The 27994-nt window shown below is 46.2% G+C and overlaps 1 protein-coding gene across 1 annotated transcript in view; it reads right to left on the bottom strand.

Moving 5' to 3' along the window:
* The window catches only part of NMS (neuromedin S), a 187369-nt gene that overhangs the window by 122213 nt on the left and 37162 nt on the right, over positions 1-27994 (bottom strand). Inside the window, exon 4 of the mRNA XM_075334263.1 lies at positions 22113-22163. Coding sequence (XP_075190378.1) covers positions 22113-22163 — 51 coding nt within the window. The remainder of the gene's footprint in view (positions 1-22112; positions 22164-27994) is intronic.

The following is a 27994-nucleotide window of genomic DNA, read 5'->3' as shown; positions in this document are numbered from 1 at the left end:
GTGTATGTCTCTGTGTGTCGGTCTGTCTCTGTGTGTTTGTCTCTCTCTCTCTCTGTCTCTTTCCCTGACTATCTCTATGTGTCTGTCTCTCTGTGTGTCCCTTTCTCTGTCTGTCTGTCTGTGTGTGTCTCTATTCATGTGTGTGTCTGTCTCTATCTATATCTGTCTGTGTCTAACTCTCTGTCTGTGTCTATCTCTCTGTCTGTCTCTCTCTCTGTGTGTCTGTCTGTCTGTCTGTCTCTATCTCTGTGTCTGTCCATCTGCCTCTTTCCCTGTCTGTCTCTTTCGCCATCTGTCTCGTTTCCCGTCTGTCTCTGTCCCTTTCTCTGTCTCTTTCCATGTGCATCTCTTTCACTGTCTGTCTCTTTCCCTGTCTGTCTCTTTCCCTGTCTCTTTTTCTGTCTGCCTGTCTGTGCCTGTCTCTTTCCCTGTCTATCTGTGTCTGTCTGTCTGTGTTTGTCTGCCTCTGTCTGTCTCTTTGACTGTCGGTTTCTCTCTGTCTCTTTCCCTGTCTGTCTCTGTCTGTCTCTTTCCCTGCCTGCCTCTTACTCTGTCTTTGCCTATGTCTGTCTGTCTCTTTCCCTGTCTCCCTCTCTCTCTTTCTGTCTGTCACTTTCTGTTTCTCTCTATCCATCTCCCCACCGACATCTTATTACCTCACACATAAGCTTCTTATACTAACAATTTATTTTGTTCCTATAGCAACCACTCACAGCTGCTATTAATAACCTGCAGCTTGCAGCTCGATTCACGTTAATGGAGGCAGGTTTTTTGGAGAGTAACTGTAAAGCACGGGGTTACATTTTCCAGTCAAAACATAGTCTATGACGTTCCCTGAGTCACATGGGGTGTCTGTGCAAATTTTCGTGATTCTAAATGCAGCGGTGTGGATTCCTTTAGCGGACATACATACATACATACAAACATACACCCAGCTTTATATATTAGACTAGCTGTAGTACCCGGGCGTTGCCAGGGATAGTAAGGCTGCTTTCACACATCAGTTTTTTTGCATCAGGCACAATCCGGCTCAAAAATGTATGCAACGGATGCGGCGAAAGACCGGATCCGTTGCATACGTTTTTCCATGCGGCCCGTCCGTTTTTTGACGGCTCCGGTTTGATACTGAGCATGCGCAGTTCAAAAAACTGCATCCGGCCGCAGGATGCGTTTTTTTTTGCCGCAGGACGCCGCATTTGGCGTCCATAGGCTTGCATTGTAAATCGCGCCGCATCGCGCCAGTCTGTCTGTCTCCCAGTCTCCATCTGTTTGTGTCTATCTGTCTATTTCTGTCCGTCTGTCTCTTTCTGTTTATCTGTCTCTGTCCATCTGTCTCTGTATGTTTGTCTGTCTTTGTCTGTCTATCTGTCTATCTCTGTCCGTCTGTTTCTTTGTCTCTGTCTGTCTCTGTCTGTGTGTCTCTGTCTCTCTGTCTGTCTCTGTCTCTTTCCCTGTCTGTCTCTGTGTGTCTGTCTGTCTCTTTCCCTGTCTGTCTCTGTCTGTCTCTATCCATGTCTGTCTGTCTGTGTCTATCTCTCTGTCTGTTTGTGTCTATCTCTTTCTCTGTCTCTGTATCAGTCTCTCTGTCTGTCTCTTTCTATCTCTGTGTCTGTCTCTTGCTATCTCTGTCTGTCTGTCAGTGTCTTTCCCCGTCTGTCTCTTTCCCTATCTGTCTCTTTCCCCGTCTGTCTCTTTCCCCGTCTGTCTCTTTCCCCATCTGTCTCTTTCCCCATCTGTCTCTTTCCCCATCTGTCTGTTTCCCCACCTGTCTCTTCCCTCGTCTGTCTCTTTCCTCGTCTGTCTCGTTCCCTATCTGTCTTGTTCCCTGTCTGTTACTTTCCCCGTCTGTCTCATTTCCTGTCTTTGTCTCTTTCCCTGTCTATCTGACTCTTTCTCCATCTGTCTTTTTCCCAGTTTGTCTCTGTCTCCTTCCCCATCTGTCTCTGTCTCTTTCCCTGTCTCTTTCCTTGTCTGTTTCTTTCCCTGTCTTTTTCCTTGTCTCTGTCTCTTTCCCTGTTTTTGTCTCTTTCCCTGTCTTTTTCCTTGTCTCTTTCCTTGTCTCAGTCTCTTTCCCTGTCTGCCTGTCTCTTTCCCTTTCTGTCTGTCTGTCTCTTTGTTTGTCTCTTTTCCTGTCTGCCTGTCTCTTTCCCTGTCTGTCTGTGTCTGTCTCTGTCTGTCTGTCTCTGTCTGTCTCTTTGACTGTCTGTCTATCTCTCTCTCTGTCTCTTTCCCTGTCTGTCTGTCTCTCTTTCCCGATCTCCCTCTCTATCTCTCTCTCTGTCTGTCTGTCTCGTTTTGTCTCTCTCTATCCGTCTCCCCACCGACATCTTATTACCTCACACATAAGCTTCTTATACTATGAATGTCCTTTGATCCTATAGCAACCACTCACAGCTGCTATTAATAGCCTGTAGCTCCCACCTCCATTCACTATAATATAGGCAGGTTTTTTGGAGAGTAACTGTAAAGCGCGGGGTTAAATTTTCCGGTCAAAACATAGTCTATGAAGTTCCCTGAGTCACATGGGATGTCTGTGCAAAATTTCATGATTGTAAATGCGACGGTACGGATTCCTTTAGCGGACATACATACATACACACACACACACACACACATACATACACTCAGCTTTATATATTAGATTAATAATAATTGTATCACTTAATACTGAGCAGAGCTAAGTATGCTGACATCCCTCTATATACAGTATGAGCCCACACAAAGGCCCCCTTTATACAGCATGAGCCCTGATGTAGCTCTATATATACAGGATAAAGCCTCACACAACCCCCTATATATCGTATGAGCCCACACACAGCCTCCTATACACAGTTGAGCCCCCACATAGCCCCGACATACAGTATGAGCCCCCCACATAGCCACTCTATACACAGTATGAGCACTCGCATAGTCCCTTATATACAGTGTGAGCCCCCACATAGCCTCCTAAATACAGTATGAGCCTCCACATAGCCTCCTAAATACATGAGACCTCACATATCTTTCTAAATAAATAATGAAAACCAAATTGCCTCCAATATACAGTATAAATCACCACATTGCCTACTAAATACAGCATGAGACCTCACATAGTTTCCTAAATATATTATGAGCCCCCACATAACCTCCTATATACAGTATGAGCCCCCACATAGCCTCCTATACATATTATGAACCACACATAGCATATTGTATACATTATGAGTTCCACCTAGCCTCATAAATGCAGACTGAGCCCCACGTAGCCTCTGATATATATTTCTGAGCCTACATAGCCTCCTATATTTATTATGAGCCTCACATAGCCTCATATATACATTCTAACCCCCACATAGCCTTCTATATACATTATGAGCGAGTGTAATCAATACTATTTGCTACTCGCACAGACAGTATTCGGGTTACTCGTTAGAATGCGAGTTTTTATGTACTCACCTCGCTATATTTGTATGTGTTGCCCAGTAGGTTTGGCACCTGATTTTCAGCCACTAAACATGCAGGGCTTCTTAACCAATCACAGTAATGCCACAACCATCTTGGTTGTGGCATTACTGTGATTGGCTGGCTGCGTGTGTGGTGTCTGATGGCTGCCCTTGCCAGCTCCACAGCGACTCACAGCAGTGTATGAGCAGTTGTGGGGATGATGAGCGCTGCTATCTTGAGGTTAGCTAAGTTCATTACTTATAGTGATGATCTCCGCTGAACTCATGATGTCAGCGCTTGTCACTGACTTCCATGCCCACCGCGTTCTTACATCAAGTCTCACAGGCGGCCTGAGGCTGTAACTAGCGTTGACGTCACGGGCGTGAGAACGTGGTGGACCATGGAACTCAGTTATGAGTGCTGATGTCACGAGCTAGCTAACCTCATAACGTTGGCGCTCGTCATCCCCAACTGTGACCTGGCCTGACCTAATGATGTTAGCTCATGTCATTGCACTGCTCTCCCAGCCAATGGGGAACATTCTGTTCTTCATTGACTGGGATAGTGAGTATGGATCGTTGTGGGACCCCTTATTGGATTACACTGGACCCGGATTTTTATTTCCCTTTCCAATAAATTGGTGAAACAGGGAATCTGTTGGGGAGTTTTCTTTCAAATAAAAAAAATGTTGTCGTCTATTTATTTTGTTACTGACTTGGTTTGTGATTTCGAGTATCTGATAGACGCCGTGACATCACCACTTATGCCAGGGCTTGATGCAAGGTGACATTACACAGCTGGCATCAACCCCATATATTACCCCGTTTGACACCGCACCAGGCAACGGGATGAGCTGGGACGAAGCGCCAGGATTGGCACTCTTAATGGATGTGGCTTGCTATTTTTAGGCTGGGTCCAATAACCATGGACATCCCTGGTCTGAGAATACCAGACCACAGCTGTCCGCTTTACCTTGGCTGGTGATCCTATTTGGGGGGACTCCACATTTTTTTGTTTTAAATTATTTATTTTCTTTAATTTAAAATAACAGCATGGGGAAACCTCTGTTTTAGATTACCAGTCAAGTTAGAGCTGCCAGCCACGGTCTGCAGGCTAAAGGGGGATTTACACGCTGCAACATCGCTAATGCGGAGTCGTTGGGGTCACGGAATTCGTGACGCACATCCGGCCGCATTAGCGATGCCGTTGCGTGTGACACCGATAAGCGATTTTGCATTGTTGCAAAAACGTTCAAAATCGCTAATCGGCGACATGGGGGTCCATTCTTAAAAATCGTTACTGCAGCAGTAACGAAGTTGTTCCTCGTTCCTGCGGCAGCACACATCGCTGCGTGTGACACCGCAGGAACGAGGAAGCTCCCCTTACCTGCCTCCCGGCTGCTATGGAGAAGGAAGGAGGTGGGCGGGATGTTACGTCCCGCTTATCTCCGCCCCTCCACTACTATTGGGCGGCGGTTCAGTGATGCTTCAGTGACGTCGCTGTGACGCCGCATGGACCGCCCCCTTAGAAAGGAGGCGGTTCGCCGGTCACAGCGACGTCGCCGGACAGGTAAGTATGTGTGACGGCTCTGGGCGATGTTGTGCGGCACGGGCAGCGATTTGCCCGTGTCGAGTAACAGATGGGGGCGGGTACCCACACTAGCGATATCGGGACCGATATCGCAGTGTGTAAAGTAGCCTTAACTGTAGCTGGCTACAAAAATAAGGGGGACCCCACGTCGTTTTTTGGGGGAAAATAATGAATCTGTGGCACTAAAAGGTGCAAGATTACAAAATGCAGGGAAGTGGGATAATATATTTGTCTTTCATATCTATCTATCTATCTATCCATCCAGCTATCTATCCCTCTTTATCTATCTATCTTTCTAGCTTTTGACTATATGTAACCCTACTACGGTCCAAATAAAAAAATGGAAGGCACACGGATGTAAAACAGACCGTATACGGAACAGAATGGAATTGATGTGGTCACATGGATGTCACACAGATGCATATGAGAAAAAACAGGACCATTTTTTATGGACCGCAAAAACGGGACGGTCATGTGAATTTACTCTAACACAAAAACCCTTTTCAGGGCTACCTGCAGTGTATACTAGGTCAGTGTAGTGTAGCAAGGAGAGATTTTCGAATAGGGACAGAGTTTAAAGGCTTCTTTACACACTGCATATATAGCCTAAAATATTGTAGCCCCAATTTCCCAAAATAGAGGTGGGGATACAAAGAGAAGAGGACCACAGATGATCAAAGTGAAATACAAAATTTATTGATATACATGCAGGTGATACAAGACACAGTGAGGACAGGCTAGATGGAAACAGCCTGCCAGGAAACAACCCAGCAGTACCAGGACATACCACCAGATGGCAAAGCCTACTGACACGTGGCAGTGTAAGGGAAAAATGATGCAAGGTGTAAAGAGTTGAAAAGATGGCCCGTAGAAGTAGAAAGGGACAATATACAGATAGAATAATAAGTAGAAGATCTGTAGAATCTCCTAAGAGGTCCCAATAGCAAGGGGCAAAAAATGATCAGTCAATATTACCTTGCGACATGTCAGGGCAGCAGTGGTGGAAGTGTCCGGGCGTGGGGGCGGGGCCTCGACGCGCGTTTCGCCGATAGCTTCGTCAGGAGGCGTGGCTATAGTTTAAAAACGAGGGGTATAAGTAGTGAGGTCCCTGTTCCCGGCTCCATTCATTACCTATTTGATTGGCACAGACGCGCTTCCGTCATGCGCTGTCCCCTCCCCCTTGCGGCCCGGGCTCGGGCGGGTCCCTGTGCTGAACGTGGGAATGAGGTCTCTTCCTTCTCACGCTCGGGTCATGGGACTCGGCGTGCCCTGCCGTTCGGGGGGGCGTGGCAACATGACGTTGTGCGCGCCGATTTGCCAATGGGCTCCCACACCTCACTACTTATACCCCTCGTTTTTAAACTATAGCCACGCCTCCTGACGAAGCTATCGGCGAAACGCGCGTCGAGGCCCCGCCCCCACGCCCGGACACTTCCACCACTGCTGCCCTGACATGTCGCAAGGTAATATTGACTGATCATTTTTTGCCCCTTGCTATTGGGACCTCTTAGGAGATTCTACAGATCTTCTACTTATTATTCTATCTGTATATTGTCCCTTTCTACTTCTACGGGCCATCTTTTCAACTCTTTACACCTTGCATCATTTTTCCCTTACATTGCCACGTGTCAGTAGGCTTTGCCATCTGGTGGTATGTCCTGGTACTGCTGGGTTGTTTCCTGGCAGGCTGTTTCCATCTAGCCTGTCCTCACTGTGTCTTGTATCACCTGCATGTATATCAATAAATTTTGTATTTCACTTTGATCATCTGTGGTCCTCTTCTCTTTGTATCCCCACCTCTATTTTGGGAAATTGGGGCTACAATATTTTAGGCTATATATTTCTTGTGGACCTCTTCCGGTCAAAGGAAGGTTGTTTAGGTTATGTTGATTTTCTTGTTCCACAGAATCCCATACAGGGTTCATGGATTTTAAAAAACGTGATAGAGCCTGGGTATCACAACTCAGTGCTGTATTTGGTGAACAGGCCACGGTTGGTACGGAAACACAGAATGTCACTGATTTAAAGCTAGAAATTAAGTCTCTTCTCAAGAAACGTGTCAAGGTGTGGTGGAATAAGGCTGCTCTTGAGAATTACTTGCAAAAAAATATTATCCCTAGGGGGCTGAGGGTACAACTTTTTCCCACCCTAGCCGTGCAGGATACCACCTTTTCTGATAAGTGGGAGGAGACACTTTCTAAGTGTTCCCTTACTCTCCTGGAACTCCTTATTGGTGCGGATAAAAGAAGCTTGGACACTCTTGAAAAGGACATTGAGAACATCAGGTCCAAGCTTCAGACTGCTCTTTCTGCTGAGGATTTGAAGACCTTTGAGTGCTCCTTGGAGGAAACACTGGATAAGTGGGAACGTGATATCCAGGCTTCTAAGGCTAAAAAATTCCAGCGTGACCTCAGTGATTACCAGTGTAATCAGGTCTACCGCTGGCACCAGGGATCCAGGGGCGCTCCTCGCCTACAGTCGGCCTCTAGCGCTTCTTCTCTTTCGGAGGAAGAATGTTCTACTCGTTTTTTAGGAAAACGGCCAGCACCTGGAGAGGCTCCTGGTCCCATGTCTCTACAAGTAAAAACACCTATGGGGCGGGGCCAAGCTCACGGTTACAACACCAGGAAAAGGACCAACAGGAGATTCTAAAGGTAATCAACTTGTCCCCACATGTACTGACATCATCACAGATCAGTGTTCTGTCTCGTGGTCTTTCTTTTGCACCGGTCAGTGGATTTGATTGTTTCGAGGCCATTAAGGACCTGGAGCTCTTTGCCAGAAAATTAACTTTTAAAAAATATTTTTCCTCAGAGGCTCCACCCTTTTTCTCTGATGTAGAGCTCCGGGCCCTTAGGGACCTTGAGTCCTTGGCCCAGGAGCATGATGGCCTTCCTAATTCCTCTGTCCCCACGCATTTGCACCGCCACTCGCAACATTTCCCGCCTAAACATGGTTGTCCACAAATTGAGATCTTCGTACGGTTAGTCCGGGATGAATTTTCCCGCTTGCGGACTCATATCCATCATGATAATTTATCCCACACTGAAAGGACGGCCATCCGTTCATTAAAAGGATTAACCGATCTAGTGATAAAACCTGCGGATAAAGGCGGGAATGTTGTGTTGTGGCCGGTGCGCATGTATGAGGATGAGGCCTTTAGATTGCTCAACGACAGACAGTGTTATAGGCGTTTATCTTGCTCCCCCCTGGCCACTTTTTCTCGGGAGCTGGAATCCCTTCTTGATGATGGGGTGGAGGGTGGGGCTATTACATCTAAAATGCGGGATGCTCTGTTCCCTACTTGCCCTACCATTCCTACTTTCTACCTTCTTCCTAAGGTTCACAAGGACCCCCGGTCCCCACCTGGGAGACCCATAGTCTCAGGGATTGGGGGTCTTTGTGAACCTGCTTGTCAGTTTATTGATTTTTATTTACAGCAAAGTGTCCTGACTTTACCATCCTTCGTTCAGGACACCAATGATGTTCTTAGGAGGCTCGACGGTGTTGTTCTTGAGGATGACATGTGGCTTGTCAGTTGCGATGTGGAATCACTTTATACATCTATTCGCCATGAACAGGGTGTAGCAGCATCCCAGTTTTTTCTTAATATGACTAATTTTGAGCCGGAACTTAGGGAATTTATCATTCTTCTCCTCCGGTTCATACTCAGTCGGAATTTTTTCGTGTTCAAGGACCGCCCCTTCCTACAGCTCCAGGGCACGGCTATGGGGGCTGCTTGCGCACCCTCATATGCCAACCTTTTCCTGGGCCTGTGGGAAAGGGATACGGTCCTGGACACGGAGGGACATGGGGCAGTCATCTCTTGGATGCGCTACATAGATGACATCCTGTTCATTTGGCAGGGCTCCACATCGCAACTTGACACCTTCCTCGGCCTCCTCAATCATAACAACAGGAACATTAGACTGACATGGAAGTACAGCCGTGACACAATCGACTTTTTGGACTTATCTATTTCTGTTATGCCTGATGGCTCATTACATACTGACATTTTTCGCAAGAGCACCTCCACCAACTCCATCCTTCATTTCTCCTCGTCACATCCTTTGCAGCTTAAGCGCTCCATTCCAGTCGGGCAGTTTCTCCGGGCTAGGAGAATCTGTTCTGACGACACCACATTCCATCGGCAGGCATCAGTTCTGTCGCGGCGGTTTCGCGATCGGGGCTACAGGTCTACAGACATCACTGCTGGATATGAACGTGCATGTCAGACTACAAGACAGTCTCTGCTCTCCAGAAATCGACCTCGTGGGGGTTCTGCTGATCAAACCATCCGGTTTATCACTACTTTTAACGCAGAATCCCAGGAGATCCGTAATGTTCTGGAGAAACATTGGTCTGTGTTACTCACCGACAGGGATTTGCGCTTGGCCCTTACCCCACATCCGGCTATCACATGGCGTAGGTCCCGTAGTCTTAAGGACATGCTGACTAAGAGTCATTACATTCCTCCCCGCAGTAAATTTATTTTTGATAGTTGTGGCCCCCCTTGGGGCTCTTCACCTTGTGGTACATGCTCCGCCTGCCCGTTCATTCCCAAGAAATCTGATTTTTCGAGCTCCTGTGGTGGTAAGACATTCAGAATTGTCCATTACATTTCTTGTGGTACGGAGGCGGTTATTTACCATCTCACCTGCCCATGTGGTCTTATTTATATTGGCATGACAACACGCACTTTGCGTGTCCGTACCCAAGAACATGTGCGTGATATCAGGAGTGCGGCTAAGTCTTTGGAACCCGAAAAATTAAAGACCATTCCTAAACACTTTCGGGCTTGCCATGGATGCAGTCCCCGGGGCCTCTGTGTGCGTGGAATTGACCGCGTGTACATTGGCTCTAGGGGGGGTGACGTCAAGCGTAAACTCTTGCAAAAGGAGACTAGATGGATGACGGTTTTGGGGACTGTTGCTCCATTGGGCCTCAATGAGGCGGTTAGCTTTAAATCATTTTTATAAATAGCGCGAATTTTATGGTGGGTCTTTGTGTGTTCTTTCCTTCGGGGTCTTAATTTCTTTTCTTTTTTCTAGGCGCCCATTTGCATCTTTGTTGCAGCTCATGCCACCATTAGGACGTCGGGGACATCTGCCTTATGGAGTACATCTTTATATGGACCATTTTCCTTCGCATCTCTATTCCGGATTGGACACAGTCGGCATGATAATCTGTCCTGTGTCTCTTATACTGTATATGTTATTATTGGTATTTGGTGTCTTTGATATCACTTACTTTTTGTATATGAATACGTGTGTGTACATATATACATATATATTGATGTTCTCATGACATGTTCATGCTTTTTATTTAGGGGTGACATATATGTGTACTTACTGTAACTGATATAAACATATCTTTTGATTAGGACATATTTTGTCCTTCGCATGGATATACACTATGATATGTACACTCTTTACGGTTCTTTTCACTGTACATTAACTTCCATGTATTATACATGGTGAATCTATTTCCTGTATATTTATACAGTTTTGCATCTATCTTTGCATGTAAACATGTCTTTTATGTACACACATCTTTGCTAATATCATCCATATATGGTTTCGGCATACTTGATATATTCCCACTATTGCATATAATGTCCCTTTATATAGATGTATACTATCTTCCCTGCAGCATTTGGCTGCACGAGTCATTGCTGGTATTGTATTTCACTACCAGCGCCCTATGACGTTTTTGGTCCCTCCTTCATTCACTGTCCATTTAGACCGGCACATATGCGCCTTTATCTGGCGCTGTGAATACTATTATGTTTACACAATTGTGCCTCAGCTCTCCATGACGTCCCTGTTCCCGGCTCCATTCATTACCTATTTGATTGGCACAGACGCGCTTCCGTCATGCGCTGTCCCCTCCCCCTTGCGGCCCGGGCTCGGGCGGGTCCCTGTGCTGAACGTGGGAATGAGGTCTCTTCCTTCTCACGCTCGGGTCATGGGACTCGGCGTGCCCTGCCGTTCGGGGGGGCGTGGCAACATGACGTTGTGCGCGCCGATTTGCCAATGGGCTCCCACACCTCACTACTTATACCCCTCGTTTTTAAACTATAGCCACGCCTCCTGACGAAGCTATCGGCGAAACGCGCGTCGAGGCCCCGCCCCCACGCCCGGACACTTCCACCACTGCTGCCCTGACATGTCGCAAGGTAATATTGACTGATCATTTTTTGCCCCTTGCTATTGGGACCTCTTAGGAGATTCTACAGATCTTCTACTTATTATTCTATCTGTATATTGTCCCTTTCTACTTCTACGGGCCATCTTTTCAACTCTTTACACCTTGCATCATTTTTCCCTTACATTGCCACGTGTCAGTAGGCTTTGCCATCTGGTGGTATGTCCTGGTACTGCTGGGTTGTTTCCTGGCAGGCTGTTTCCATCTAGCCTGTCCTCACTGTGTCTTGTATCACCTGCATGTATATCAATAAATTTTGTATTTCACTTTGATCATCTGTGGTCCTCTTCTCTTTGTATCCCCACCTCTATTTTGGGAAATTGGGGCTACAATATTTTAGGCTATATATTTCTTGTGGACCTCTTCCGGTCAAAGGAAGGTTGTTTAGGTTATGTTTCTTTACACACTGCGATATCGGTCCCGATATCGCTAGTGTGGGTACCCGCCCCCATCTGTTGCGCGACATGGGCAAATCGCTGCCCGTACCGCACAACATCACCCAGACCCGTCACACATACTTACCTGCCCGGCGACGTCGCTGTGACCGGCGAACCGCCTCCTTTCTAAGGGGGCGGTCCGTGCGGCGTCACAGCGACGTCACTGAGCGGCCGCCCAATAGCAGCGGAGGGGCGGAGATGAGCGGGACGTAACATCCCGCCCCCCTCCTTCCTTCCGCATTGTGGCCGGGAGGCAGGTAAGGAGAGCTTCCTCGTTCCTGCGGCGTCACACGGAGCGATGTGTGCTGCCGCAGGAACGAGGAACAACCTCATTACTGCTGCAGTAACGATTTTTGAGAATGGACCCCCATGTCACCGATGAGCGATTTTTCACGTTTTTGCAACGATGCAAAATCGCTCATCGGTGTCACACGTAACGGCATCGCTAATGTGGCCGGATGTGCGTCACCAATTCCGTGACCCCAACGAGTTCGCATTAGCGATGTCGTAGCGTGTAAAGCCCCCTTTAGGCTATATGTGTACACTGCAGTTTTAACTGCACCCAAACTGCAACCAAAACTGCACCTTGTCACAGAGACCCTGGAAATGTAAAAAAAAACATGCTTGTAATGATGGTGTGTTTTTGCCGCGTTTTTGTTAACGCGTTTTTTAAAGGAGAAACAAAATATGATATGATAGGATAATTGATAGATAGCTAGAATAAATGTATAGATAGAAAAAATAGAAAGAATAGATAGACAGATAGCTAGATAGAAAATATAGAATAGATAGATAGAACCTATAGAATAGATAGAAAGAAAGAATAGATAGAAAGAAAGAACTGATAGAATAGATAGAAAGAAATAACAGAAGAGCTCAATAGAGGGATAGCTAGCTTGGCCAGCTGATTTTTTTTTTCATTTTTGGGGGTAAAAAAATGACGTTGGGTCCCCCCCCATTTTTCATATCCAGCACATGAACAGCAGCAGCTGCGGGCTACAACCCTCAGCTGTCTGCGATACCTTGGCTGGTTATGAAAAATAGAGAGGATCCCATGCTTTTCTTTTTTTTTTTAAAAATTATTTATTTATTTTTTTTAAAATGACGAGAGGTCCCTCCACATTTTTCTAAAACCATCCAAGGTACAGCAGACAATTGGGGGCTGATATCATTAGGGTGGGAAGGGCGATCATTATTTGGCCCTTACCACCTAACAATAGCAGCCCACAGCCGTCCCAGAAGTGGCACATCCTTACGATGCGCCAATTCTGTTGCTGGGCCCGCCTCCTCTTGTGCCTTGGTGCGGTGGCAATCAGGGTGGTAAGGAGTTATTAACAGCCCACAGCTGCTAATAAGCCCTAGCTTAGTGATGGCAGGCATCTATCAGACACCCCCCATCACTAATTTGTTAAGTAAAAGAAAATAAACATAAACACCCAAAAAATCCTTTATTTGAAATAAAAGACAAAAAAGCCCCCTCTTTCACCACTTTATTAACCCCAAACATCCCTCCAGGTCAGCGTAATCCACACAAGGCAATTCAGCTCTGCTACATCCCTATCCTGTCACAGCGAGCATCTTAGAACAAGACTGCCCGCTGTGAGCTCCACGCAGCAAGTGAAGTGAGACGCGCAATAAGTGGTGATGTCACTCGGGTGCGGTCACAGCAGGAGTCCATGTGATCTGGAGTCCGCGACTGAAGTGAGCCGCAGGTGGAGAACATACCTGAGTGACGACACCACTGATCGTGCAGCTCACTTCAGTCGCAGCTGCCTGATTTGCGGTCACAGGTGTAGGACTCAGCTGTGACCGGAAATCACCTGAGTGACATCACAGCTTATCATACAGCTCACTTCACTTGCTGCGTGCAGCTCATAGTGGGCAGTCTTGTTCTATGGTGCTCGCCATGAGCGTCGGATGTAGCAGTCCTGGAAGTGTTGTGGGACCTCATGTGGATTACGTCAAACCTGTAGGGGTGTATAGGGGGTTAACACTAGAACTACTGAGGTAGTCATTTTGACTACTTCGCACTATGTAGTTCTAGTAGGTGTCACGAGTCCAGTAGTTCTAGTGTTAATAAAGTGGTGAAAGAGGATGCTTTTTTGTCTTTTATTTCAAATAAATTATTTTTTAGGTATTTGTGTTTATTTACTTTTACTTACAGATTAGTGATGAGGGGGTGTCTCATAGATGCCTTCCATGACTAATCTAGGACTTAGTGGCAACTATGGGCTGCCATTAAATCCTTATTACCCCGATTCCCACCACACCAGGGCAATCGGAAAGAGCTGGATAAAGTACCGGGACTGTCACATCTAATGATGTGGCAATTCTGGGCGGCTGCTGGCTGATATTTTTAGGCTGGGGAGAACCTAATAACGATAAGCCTCCCCAGTTTGAGAATACCAGCCCCCAGCTGTGTGGCTTTATCTTGGCTGGGGGACCGCTCGACATTTTTTTTTAATTAGTTATTTATTTATTTTACTGTACGATATAGACCCGCCAACTAGAGTCTGTAATTGGTTGCAGCCAGACAACTGTCACTCAGCGTGGGGGCGGGTTTGACTGCAACCAATCACAGATGCCAGTGGTCGAGAGAAGCAGTAAATATGTAAGCAGTAAATATGTATGAGCCTAATGAGGGGGTGCAGTGAATATGTATGAGCCTAATGAGCAGGTAGGGAAGAAGAATGAGAGACCACGGGAGCAGTGTGACAGCCGTGCTGCGCCAGTGATCGGTGAGTATGAAGCGCTTAGAGACAGAGAGAGAATAAGTGGCGTATTACTGTGATACATTCTTAATCCAAGAAACCATGTGTGAGTCAGAAATGAAGGCAGGCATATTCTCCCGTCTCTCCCCATTCACTTTCATCACTTTCCCATCCATTTCAGCCATTTCCTCAGGCCCCTAGACCTCTTTGTTGGGTTCAGCAGAAAATTACTCGCATTTCCCATTGATTTGCATTGTACTTGCTATTCTGAACGAATACTCAAATATTACAAAGTACTCGTTACGAGTATAGCGAATACAAATATTACGGTACTTGCTCATCTCTAATTATAAGCACCCACATTGCCACCTAACTACAGTATGAGCCCTCACATTACATTTATATTATTAGCCTCACTGTCATGTTATGTGTGAAAAAAAATGTTCTATGAAACTCAGTCTTGTTAAAATCATGAAATTGTTATTTCGTTCAGTGAGAAATTGATTAAAACCTTAATTTTTAAAGGGCGTATAATCATTTATGTTATGCAATGTATGTAAAAAATATTATTTTGCTGATTTTACTAAACTACTTTGGAAAACTTGTCTTTTAATATGCTATACTCTAGGGTCTCCTTATTTCCTTTATTTATTGTATATTCATTGTCAGGTTTTACTTAAATTCTTGCCTATTAAAAATCAAGACTAAAGGCTACTTTACACACTGCGATATCGGTCCCGATATCGCTAGTGTGCGTACCCGCCCCCATCTGTTGCGCGACACGGGCATATCGCTGCCCGTGCCGCACAACATCGCCCACAGCCGTCACACATACTTACCTGTCCGGCGACGTCGCTGTGACCGGCAAACCGCCTCCTTTCTAAGGGGGCGGTCCGTGCGGCGTCACAGCGACGTCACTGAAACGTCACTGAACCGCCGCCCAATCGCAGCGGAGGGGCGGAGATGAGCGGGACGTAACATCCCGCCCACCTCCTTCCTTCCGCATAGCGGCCGGGAGGCAGGTAGGGAGAGCTTCCTCGCTCCTGCAGCGTCACACGCAGCGATGTGTGATGCCGCAGGAACGACGAACAACCTCGTTACTGCTGAAGTAACGATAATTGGGAATGGACCCCCGTGTCGCCGATTAGCGATTTTGCACTGTTTTGCAACAATGCAAAATCGCTAATCGATGTCACACGCAACGGCATCGCTAATGCGGCCGGATGTGCGTCACGAATTCCGTGACCCCAACGACTCCGCATTAGCGATGTCGTAGCGTGTAAAGCCCGCTTAAGTATATAATTCACTAATTTACAATCTTTAAATCATCTTTTGGGATATCAGCTCATTAAGAAAGCTTTATGTCAGCATCTGTAAGCAAGCATATTATTCCCCATAGACCCCGTACAATCTAAATAATGTATATAGTAACCAAAGTAGGGCTGAGAATTGATACATCAGAGAATCCATTGGATACATTTTATCCCGCAGACCTTATGTCATTGACAGCACTATATCAATACAAACACAACGACATTTCCCCTTCTTTAGTCCTATATGGCTGGTTTCACAAACAGAGACTGCAAAAAATGTGTTTTAAAGCAGATTTTCTAATTAAAAACAAAAGTAGATTTAAAAGGAATAAGACATTTGAGGGCACAACCTAAGACCATATTTATCAAATAGCTTCACCAGGATTCTGGCATAAAATTGAAATGTAGCAAAAATGCTGTGACTTGACATTTTATGCCACTCCTGTCCAGCTACGCCAACTTTAAAACATTGTTGGAGCTTTATGGGGACAGAGGTGGTCGTGCACAGCCTATAATTACATTATAAGATGTGCAAGTTAGGACAGATATGTACATAAATTCTTGACTGGAATACATGTCTTGTTCTGGAGCATATCAGTTGAAGGGTGCACCAAATGTATTCATCCCTTTTGATGAATTTGCCACATCTTACTCCAAGTGGACATGACACGCCCAGCTCCAGGGTCGGGGGGTACTCGTTACCGGGCCAGACTAGTCCGGTGATGTCGTGTCGGCGTGGGACGGTTTCGTGACCCTGGGGATGTCTTTCAGTAACAAAGGGACGATGATTGTGATGATGGGAGTTGTAGTTAAGAGTAAAGGTTCATGACAGCCACCTGTGGTGCTGCAGCTATGTGAGCCGTTGCTGCACTGTGTATTCCCTGGGGCAGATGTTGATGGCACCGCTGAGGTGATGTATGTTGCTCCCTACAGGTAGAGCTTGAGGCTTGGGGATCGTGAGAAGGCGCGGGAAGGTAGTAGACGACACTGGGGGTTGCAGTCAAAGTCTCACGACACCAGTTCCACAGGTGTACAGTAAGCTGGCAATCACCCGCGGTATGCTGGGATCCACCGTAATGGGCTCCCGCCGATCCCGGACAGGTCAGAGGCCAATACCGGTGCACCCCTCAGATGTGCTTTTCCTAGTCATCTGTCCCGCGCCTCCGCACACAGTGCCCTGAGCCAGGGGCCACGGACCTTCAACGGGTTTTCTGCCTGCTTGGCCCCGTGATGCTCTGTGGCCCCCTTCCAGCAGATTCGTGTGCTGATTTTTGGCCCTGGATGCTTGTAGCCACCCAGGCCCCAGTGTTACTAAAGAGTATGTTAGTTTTCTTTTAGTCTAGGGACCGGGTTTTGCGGCAAGATCCTTCCACCCAGTGTTCTGTGGAGCAAGGCCATGGGTGCCTTATACAATTCCGTGTCTCTAGGATCCCTTCTTCTGTGTCACCCGGGTCGAGCAGGACCTCTGGGTTTCTACACTCCGGTCACCTCCTCACCACACCACTCGACCGCTAACCTCTAACTGACACTGTCAACTAATGCCCTGCTCACTCACCTCAGACACCTGACCCACTAAGCTCCACCCCCAAACTGGCTTTGGGGACAATGCTAGTCGCTATACAAGTCTAGCTGCACTAGGCCCTAACCACGGTTTAGTGGAGTGTTGTGATGAGTCTGTCTGTGTACGTGTGTCGCGTGAACCAGTGGATGACCCCTTCTTACCCTGGGATGGGATACCACACCTCTGGATGAGGTGGAGCATCTCTGTGACGACGGAAGCCTCAGGGGCGCCACAGACACTTCATTAACACTGGCGAGCAAAGCATCAATCTTGGGGTTGCGCTTGTGGGAATGAAGAGTTCTCAATACTATAAAATGAATCTTTGGATCATACCAACATGTTTTGGCGACGAACTGGAGCCTTTTTCAAGGTACAAAAATAATGTCATATTTCGTCCACACATTCAGCTCTGCTACATCCTGGTGCCTGACTGTAATCTTAGATACGTTGTATCAAGGTACCAGTCTGTCTACATGTCCCTACTGATGATATGTGCCTCCTGCAACTCAGCTCTGCTGTACCAAAATGCCCAACAATGTACATAGGAACTATATTTGACTATTAGCATTTATTTTATTGTTCATAAACAAAATGGAGATAGGGATGGAAAACAGAAGTAAAAAAACACACAAATGGATGGAATATGGATGTAAAAAATGTACACATGGAACTCATTCAGCTGCAAAAACATCTTTTTATGGATGATCAAGGATGGTCGATTTTGCATATGCTTGTATGAACCCAGCCTAACGGCCCCTTCACATGTCAGTTTGTCTTGTACGGCTGCTATGCATGTATTTTACAGATAGCACTTGTACCTGTGATAGTCTATGGAGTATCTCACATATCCAATTTTTATCGTGTACTGAGTGGTTTGCACAAAAGCACAAAGACTTGTCTGATTTTGATCCTAGTGTCGAATTAAACTCGACATGGCAAGTGTATGGTCCGTGAAACAATCAGACAACACTTGCATGCCATCCATGTGTTGTCTGTTTTTCATGGACTGTTTGATATGGGAAGTCTGAGAAACCTCAATCGTTTTTTTCACCAAGAAAAAATAATGAAACTGACTGAACTTGGATGGTAAAAACTGTCACCCTAACCAACCGCTGAAGGCAAACACTGATGAAGTCAGACCATTTATTTGTGTTTAAAAAAAAATCCCTGAGGTGTGAAGGAGTCCTACCTCAGACGCCTGATGATGAAATCTCATTATATTAGGCTGGATTTAAACAATGGTATGGTATCGGATGTGAGTGCATTGGATGTGATATGCTAATGACCCTCGGCTCCAGCTATGCTGCCAGTGTGAGCCGAGTGTCATGCAACTATGATCCGACCCTTCGCTCTGATCACAGCTGTGGAGGAGAGGGAAGGATTAATCCCCCCATCTCCTCCATTGTCAGCTGATGTGACTGTGGCGCCCCTGACCTGGTCAGGCACCACTGAGTACTGCACCCATGCTGGGGACAGTACAACACAGGTAATCCAGAAGGCTGACAGGGGTGTGGAACACAGGCGCATAGTGATCAGGTCTCACACATGTACCCATGAGAGGACCCCTGGGGATCCCAGGAGGGGGAAAAGCCTTGACCTTCACTGGAATAGTGGAGGGGGCCAAAAGCCTCCATCTCCTCTCAAGGGGTGTGGTGGAGAGTCTGGTTGCTAGGTGGCGTAGGCAAGAACAGGAGAGGAGGAGCAGTGAGTCAGTTAGAGCAGAGAACTCCAGAGGGCTCGGAGAGGAGCAGACCTGTGGGGAGATGCTGTCTAACAGCGCCCGCGCAGTGGCTACTGACGGGGGAGAACGGTCAACTAGGAGTGCTGCCTGAAAGCCAGCTTCAGCTAGAGAGAAAGCACGGAGTGGGAAGTAAGGAGACTGCTAGAGAGCACCAGGCCCAACCGGGCGGCAGATCCCGAAGCGAAGATAGATCCAGCTTTCTTCTGCTAAACCTGCCGGTGTGGGGCTCTCAAAGCCCACACCACAACACCACAAAAGCCGCAGCCACGTAACCGCAGTGAGGGCCCATAGGTCACAGGAGGCAAGCAGCTGGAGTGGCCTGGTCCGGGGAACAAGCAAACGGCAAACAAAAGGGGGAGAGAGGCTGCAGCATCTTCCCTGGGTGACCCCCATAGGGACTCAAAGTCGGGGTCACCCCAAACCACCAAGGGCTAAGGAAGGCGAGTCAGTAGTCACCCTCATAAAGTCAGCCTGAAGGATACCTGGTTCCCATCTGGTTCATCCCAGCTACGCCCGGGCTACTCACCCTGCCATCAAAAGTGAGTAAAGCCCTTGAAAGACATCCTGCCTGTGTGAGTCATTCTGCGACTTGTGGTACTACAAACCTACACCGGGCCCTGGGGCTTGCCTCACTCTCAGGAGGCTATTCCAACTAACTGCACACACCATCAGCCCCAGGCGACCCTCAACCTGCAGTGGCGGTCCCTACTGGCCGCAATACTGAGAGTGGCGTCACGATCAAAACCGAAGATTCCCTACCTGTGACCAGATCCAGCTGAGTGGAGTCCCTGAAGGTAATGCACCGACACAACACCTGTGGGGCTTCACATGACTATCGCACTGCACTCGGATGTCATCCAAGTGCAGTCCGAGGTTTCACTTGCACCCATAGATTTGTATGGGTGCAAGTGACACGGCTCTCACTGACAATCGCAACATGTTGCGACTTTTCTCTCATCCAGAATCTGGATCAGAAAAAAGTTGACAATCTGATCTCCCTCATTTTTTCGCATTGTACTTGTCCGAGTCATACGCTCATGTGAGCGTACCCTTTCACTTCTGCGTCCAGTCTCAGGACAAGAAGACATCAATAAACACCAGGCAGGTGACCAGAAGAAGGATAACGGTGGGGTATATATTTTGTGTTATAGACTTTACTGCATCTGCAGCAAGTAACCTGCCGACAACTCCACCAAAATACACTAAAATGTGCCGAATTGCAACTGCACATGGGCATCTGCGTTATTCATACAAAAAAACAATATTGTGTCTGACATAATTCCTATGGAAATTTTTTGGTGCAATTCCATTCTGTGTGACCCAAAAAAATAAGGTTAAAAAATGCTACCCGAATCATCATAATTTAATTTTGCGAGAATGAGCACTATAAAATAACCCAAATAAATAAAATTGCTTTTTTTATGACATCTTGCCTTTACAGTAGAGAGTAACCCTGTATATTACGCCCAATTTAAAAAGATTTTCTTATTGTATTAATAGTATGAATGTTCTAATACAACAAATAAGACTCGCCTTACTCACTCCGTAAGACATATGATACCAGCGATAATTTCCCATGCCTGTGGTCTCGTTGACTAGAGCATATCCAAAAATATAGTGGACGTCTACTTTTCAGATCACTATATTCACCATGCTGAGAGAACTCCTACCATCTTGATCTTGCCCTCTGACCAGTGACAGATGGCTGCTATATACAGTATGAATGCAGTTACACAGCTGGTAATCCACTCATGACTCAATGGTGAGACTGCTGTATTTCTGGTTAGGCTGTATGGTTTGAAAAATATTTACTACATCTTGACTAATGATAGAGGGACCCTGTCTATATAATATTTTACCCTTAAAGCACCCCTCTAGTGTTTTATTTCTAATTTAACTGCTAGAATGGTGTTTTAAATGTAAGTCATCTGCCTCGTTTTATGCTCACCATCCGGTGGCTTTATCTGTTTCCAGTGTTGCTTCAGTCAGTCTCCATTCATTTGTGACCTGTTGGCTCTATTCAGTGTTTCATGGAGCGCAAAGTAGGTTACAAATCAATAAAGTTCTATGAGAACCTCGTCCTGGCTCTCATAGACTTGTATTGAGCAAATGTGACATAACTGATGACTTCCGGCTAGCCAGAAGTTACGAGCACAAGATGGTGCCACCGGACCAGATAGGCTCTGAAAAAGGATTCAACGCCAGAGAGTAAGGGGTACTTTACATGCTGCGACATCGCTGCCGATATATCGTCGGGGTCACGTCGTTAGTGACGCACATTCGGCACCGGTAGCGACATTGCAGCGTGTGACACAAATGAGCGACGATCAACGAGCGCAAACACGTGCAAAATCGTTGCTCGTTGACACGTCGTTCATTTCCATAATATCGGTGCTGCTGCAGGTATGATGTTGTTTGTCGTTCCTGCGGCAGCACACATCGCTATGTGTGACGCCGCTGGAACGACAAACATCTCCTTACCTGCTTCCACCGGAAAAGGAGGAAGGAAGGAGGTGGGCGGCATCTTCCGGCCGCACATCTCCTCCCCTCCTTTTCTAATGGGCGGTGGTTCAGTGACGCTGCTGTGACATCGCGGTGATGCTGAACAAACCGCCCCCTTAGAAAGGAGGCGGTTCACCAGTCACAGCGATGTCGCAGAGCAGTTATGTGCGTGTGATGCTGCCGTAGCGATAATGTTCGCTATGGCAGCGATCACCACATTTCGGCCGTGCATCGGGGGCGGGTGCTATCGCGCTCGACATCGCTAGCAATTGCTAGCGATGTCGCAGCGTGTAAAGCCCGCCTAAGACCGGGGCAGCGGACTTAGGTTTAACGCACCACTCCAACACTGAAAAAGAAATCCGCTGGAGTGTTACATTAAATAGGACATCACATATAGATGACAGATTAGCATTAGGGTACCTTATCTATTCTTGACTACATTGTCTGACAAAAAAGAGAAATGATTATTATAAAGGTTGTCTGTTACAAGCATAACATAGATTGAACATTTTAATAATATATATAGTAAAAGGCTGTATATGATATTGTGGCTGTAGTGTCTGTTTCACAGTGGCATATCACATCACCCAAAATATACATTACATATGTTTATTCCTGTGGTTTTACCTGGGGTTGATCTGATAGCGCTGTCCACTGACTGAAGCAGAATGCAAGTCTCTAGATTGAAAAGAGGACAGGAAAATACATCTGAGATATGATATGATTTTATGTAATCCTTACCTTAGACAATGCACAATGACATACACTGGGCTGTCACACTCTGTCATCTATTTCCTAATGAAACAGATTAGTTGTATATACAGTTCCTTGCAAAAGTATTCGGATCCCTTGAATTTTTAAACCTTTTCCCACATTTCAGGCTTCAAACATCAAGATAAAAAACTTAAATTTTATGGTGAAGAGTCAACAAGTGGGACACAATTGTGAAGGTGAACGATATTTATTGCCTATTTTAAATTTTTATAAAAAATAAAAAACTGCAATATTTTTCGGCCCCTTTACTTTCAGTACAGCAAACTAACTCCAGAAGTTCATTGAGGATCTCTGAATGATGCAATGTCCTAAATGACTGATGATGATAAATATAATCCTCCTGTGTGTAATCAAGTCTCAGTATAAATGCACCTGTTCTGTGATAGTCTCAGTGTTCTCTTGATAGGGGCGTGTTCAAAATACTATCACGTGACAAAAGGGACGTCATCCCTGGAAGCAGCCCATACAGTCTAGCATCTACCCTGAGCACAGTGTGACCGCTGGAGAGGTTTGCGCGCTCACGAGATTATGGGCGGGTACTTGCTGATAACAATCAGAGCCCCGCCCATAATCACTTGCCTGCGCACACGTCACCAGCGGTCCCACTGCTCAGTCCCGTGAGACTGGCACTGGGTATGCGCGGGGATGGCTGGAGCAGTGGGCGGTGCATCAGCTATGGAAAGGAGCGATGGGGGCGGCATACAGGACCAGGAGGCAGACTAACGGCCATCAGGCAGCCCACCCCCGTGTCACATTTACAGAATCTGAATACAAAAGGTACCACTTTATAAAGTTTTTATTTTGGTCTCACATGGGGCACAATAATAACAGGGACCTTTCTAGAATGCAGCCCAGGAGCTGCAAAGGGGGAATCTTTTAGGTTTTAGGCAAAATTTCTGCTGACAGGTTCCCTTTAAATGGTCCAGCTTTTAAAATGGTGTCACTCTGTATAAATAGGCCTCTCAAAGTCACTGCAAATGTGATGTGGTCCCTAAGAAAATGGTTTTGTAAATTTTGTTGGAAAAATGAGAAATTGCTGATGAGGTTAGAACCCTTCTAACTTCCTAAAAAAAATATGTTTCAAAAATTGTACTGATGTAAAGTAGACATGTGGGAAATGTTATTTATTGTCTATTTTGTGTGGCATAACTCTCTGGTTTAAGGGCATACAAATTCAAAGTTTGAAAATTGCAAAATTTTCGCTAAATTTCTGATATTTTCACAAATAAACGCATAAAATATTATCTTAAATTTACTACTAACATGAAGTACAATATGTCACAAATAAACTGCCTTAGGCCTGTGCCACACATCCGTGCCTCCGGCACGTGTTTGTCATTTTTTACACGTACCGGCGGCACGGAGACACTTTAACCAATGCTACCCTATTGTAGCAGGCACACACACGTAAAACCACACGGAACGTGTGTCCGTGTGCGTTTGTACGTGTGTGCGATTTTCAAAGCGCTGACATGTCCGGTTTTTCGCCGGCAGCACGGGTGTCACACGGCCCGCACCCGCACCACACGGGTGTAGTGTGGATGCGGTCCCGTGTGACACGCGCCGGAGAAAACACACATGTCAGTTAAAAAAAAAAAAAAACATTAACTCACCTTCTCCAGCCCTCCTGTCTCTGCCGCTGCTGCCTCTTGCTGCCGACCGCCGCTCATTATTCTCATTGAATATTCACTTCACAGCCTGGCAGCAGCAGCAGCGGGGAGACGGGAGGGCTGGAGACCGAGGATCAGCACCACGGACAGCAGCGCGGACATCAGGAAGGACCAGGTGAGTATAATAATTACTGATTCTACGTGTGCTATCGCGGATAGCACACGTAGAACACACGTGTCACGCACGTACCAGAGACACGTACTTACCTGCACACAACACGCAGGGAAAATACGTGTCTCTCGGCACGTGCGTGAAATTCACGTGAGTGTGGCAGAGGCCTTAGAATCACTGGGATCCTATGAAGTGTTCCAGAGTTATAATCTGTCAAAGTGACACTGGTCAGAATTGAAAAAAATGGCCTGGTGATAAATGTGAAATCCAGGCTGGGTGTAAAGGGATTAAAAAGGAGTTGGCCACGTAAGACATCACGTAAGGTATTTAATTTCCTTGCAAAATAACATCCTCTCTCCAGCTTCAATCAACATGAAAATTTGCAGAAAATTTGTAGTCTTTATCTTGTTTATTTTATTTTTTATCATTGTTGCATTTCAAAAATCATAACTTTCATAACTTTTGTTTCACAATCAGTTTAGCTGATTTTTTTTATTAGGTTTTTATTTATTTATTTTTTTAAATGCTGTTAGTTTTAGAATCTTAGAACTTAACAATCACTCTAAGGCTGTGTTCGCACGTTGCATTTTTTCCTGCGTTTCCGCAGCATTTTGAGCTGCAGCGTTTTCATGCCAAATTGCATGCGTTTTGATTTTCAGGCAAAGTCTATGGAAAATAGGGCTTTCTTGTGCACACAGTGCTTTTTTTAAAACGCAGCGTTTTAGGTGCGTAAAACTTGTTAAAATCTCTGTGTTTGAAGAAGCAACATGTCAATTGTTTTTGCCATTTTGGCTGCGTTCTACACCCATTGAAATCAATGAGTTGTAGAAAAACACTGCCAAAATGTTAAGCAGTGCACTTGCATTGCATTATTGTTGCGATCCGCATGTTTTTTTAAATAATAAAGGCAGGTCTTTCGTCTCTCTCTCTGTCGGTCTGTCGGACGGTCTCTCTCTCTATGTCTCTATCTCTCTCTCTGTCCATGTCGGTCTCTCCCTCCCACTTCCTCTCTCATACTCACGAATCCACGATCTCTGGAGCGGCGCAGCATGGCGTTCATGCTGTGACGGCTTCTCCTCTTTTGAAAATGCCGGCCGCTCATTAATCCATCACGTATTCCCTGCTTCCCCCAACCACCGCCGCCTATGATTGGTTGCAGTTAGACACGCCCCCATGCTGAGTGACAGCTGTCTTACTGCAACCAATCACAGCCGCCGGGGGGCGTGTCTATATCGAGCAGTAAAAAAAAAAAAATAATTAAAAAAAAAAAAACGACGTGCGGTCCCCCCAATTTGGATACCAGCCAGGGTAAAGCCACATGGTTGAAGGCTGGTATTCTCAGGATGGGGAGCTCCACATTATGGGGAGCCCCCCAGTCGAACACTATCAGCCAGCAGCCGCCTGTAATTGCCACATCTAGAACACTGCCGCTCCTATCAGCTCCATGCAGCAACTGAAGAGAGTCGCACGATCAGCTGTGCTGTCACTGAGGTTACTCACTGCCACCGCTCTCAAGTGGAGGACTGCAGCTGTGGCCGCGAGTAACCTCAGTGAAAGCACAGCTGATCGCGCGGCTCACTGCAGTCACTCAGGGGATTTGCGATCACAGGTGAGTCCTTCACATGTGACCGCAAATCAAGCCGCGGCACACGCACAGAGCCGCGCGATCACAATGAAGTCAGGTGAAGTTCATCCGAGTTCATTCTGATCGCGCGGCTCTCTCTCACAGCCAGCCATGCTATTTTTGACAGTGCGGTCCCACTCGGCTCTGCTGCAAGTCTATGGGGATGCTGCAGAGCCGAGTGAGACCACACTGTGAAAAATGTGCATTCTGGATGCTTTTCCCACTCTGTCTATGGCAGAGAAAGCATCCAGAACGCATGAATTCTCCAGGAATGTGTGCACGTTGCGTTCTGCCGAATGCGTATCAGAACGCAGCTTTTTCGGCTTCGTTCTGAGACGCACAGGCAGTGACTTTCACGCTGCGGAATAGAATGTAATGTGCGCACAGAGCCTAACTCTTGCAGGGTGTGGCACGGAGAAAAAAAGAAAAAAAAAATGTTTTTAAATAAACATTTTGCATAAACATTTTTTTGTGTCGGCATCATTTTATTATTGATTATTATTGATGGAACTGTATGAGATCTTGTATTCTGCAGTCTTAGATATAAATGTTTTAATCACTTTTTTTTTCATTTTGCATGGGGATAAAAAATAGAAATTCTGGCATGGCTTTTATACCGTATTTATGACAAATAATTAATTAACTTGATTATTTAAATAATTTTTTATTATCTGTTTCAATTTTTTTAGTTCTACTAGGTACTCGGCCTCGTGACCAATGGGTCCCATAGCTGCAATGAAAACCCATCCAACCCCTTAGATTCTGCATGTTCTATTGACTGCGGCATCTACCGTATTTTTCGGACTATAAGACGCACCGGACCATAAGACACACCCTGGTTTTAGAAAAGGAAAATAGGAAAATAAAATTTTAAGCAAAAAATGTGGTCATGACACAGTTATGTGTAGAGGATCTGCTGCTGACACTATTATGGGGGTAATATCCCCAAATTCACTACTAAGGTACCCATCCTGGTAATGATGCACCTGCCTTGTGTATATATTTATGTCCCTCATCCTGGTATAGCCCCATCTTGCTATATACTGCCATCCTGGTATGTGCTCCCATCCTGCTATATACACCATCATCCTGCTCATATATGCCATCATTCTGCTCATATACCCCCATCATCCTGCTCATATATCCCCATCATCCTGCTCATATACCCCCATCATCCTGCTCATATACCCCCATTATCCTGCTCATATACCCCCATTATCCTGCTCATATACCCCCATCATCCTGCTCATATACCCCCATTATCCTGCTCATATACCCCATCATCTGCTCATATACCCCCATCATCTGCTCATATACCCCCATCATCCTGCTCATATACCCCATTATCCTGCTCATATACCCCCATCATCCTGTTCATATACCCCCATTATCCTGCTCATATACCCCCATCCTGCGGCACACACAAAAAAATAAATAAATGTTTACACTCACCTTTCCTTGTTCCACGCAGTGTCGCTCCTCCTCCTGTCTGTGCCGGCAGCGCTGTGTTGAGCCAGCCACGTTCCCTGCAGCACCGCGATGTCCTCCAGTCTGCCGACATGGCTGTGAGGACACACGTGCACACAGCGATGACGTCATCGCTGTGAGCACCGCTAGTCTGCAGTACACACAGCGCGGCCGGCAGACTGGAGGACATCGCGATGCTGCAGGGGAACGGTGAGTACATTGATTCACTGCACCCCGTGCTGATGATGATGCGCGGGGGGCAGTGAATACAGCCGCACATGATCACTCCAGGCTGTAGTTGCCAGGGGTGATCACGGTCAGCTGTTAATTATGCGCACGTCCCCGCCTATCACCCCGCCCACACGTCAGTGCTAGCTTCAGCGCTGAGAGAGGGGCGGTAAAATACGGTAATTGTCAAGTGTCCAAGATTGGCAATATCGCAGATCCAAGGCATTGTACCATGCTCTTGCTGAAGATGGACATGGTCCTTACCTCTTTCGATTTTCCTTGGCAGTCAATCATAAAGACAACTCAAATCACCCAGTCCCTTCCTCCCTTAGAAGTACATTTCTTATCCCAGTCCTTTGCTAGTAAGGGAAATGGAATAGCATGAAATCAAGAGTGGTCTGATGATAACTACTCACAAAAAGTTAGGGTTACTTGGTTTTTGGGTAAAATTTCAAGATGATCCTAAAATGCACTCTAACCTTTCCAGGTGAACTTAATGTGACCTTCTCTAAATGTCTGAATGCACATGTCCAATTGTTCAGTGTTTCAGTACTTTTTGTACAACTTACTGTTCTCTAATAAGGAGCTTAATGGCAGATTCACAATAGGTATTTGATCGATTAATTTTGGGGTT

Source organism: Anomaloglossus baeobatrachus, chromosome 2 (genome assembly GCF_048569485.1).
Source record: "Anomaloglossus baeobatrachus isolate aAnoBae1 chromosome 2, aAnoBae1.hap1, whole genome shotgun sequence".
Classification (NCBI taxonomy): domain Eukaryota; kingdom Metazoa; phylum Chordata; class Amphibia; order Anura; family Aromobatidae; genus Anomaloglossus; species Anomaloglossus baeobatrachus.
This window is presented reverse-complemented; position numbering and strand designations above follow the sequence as displayed.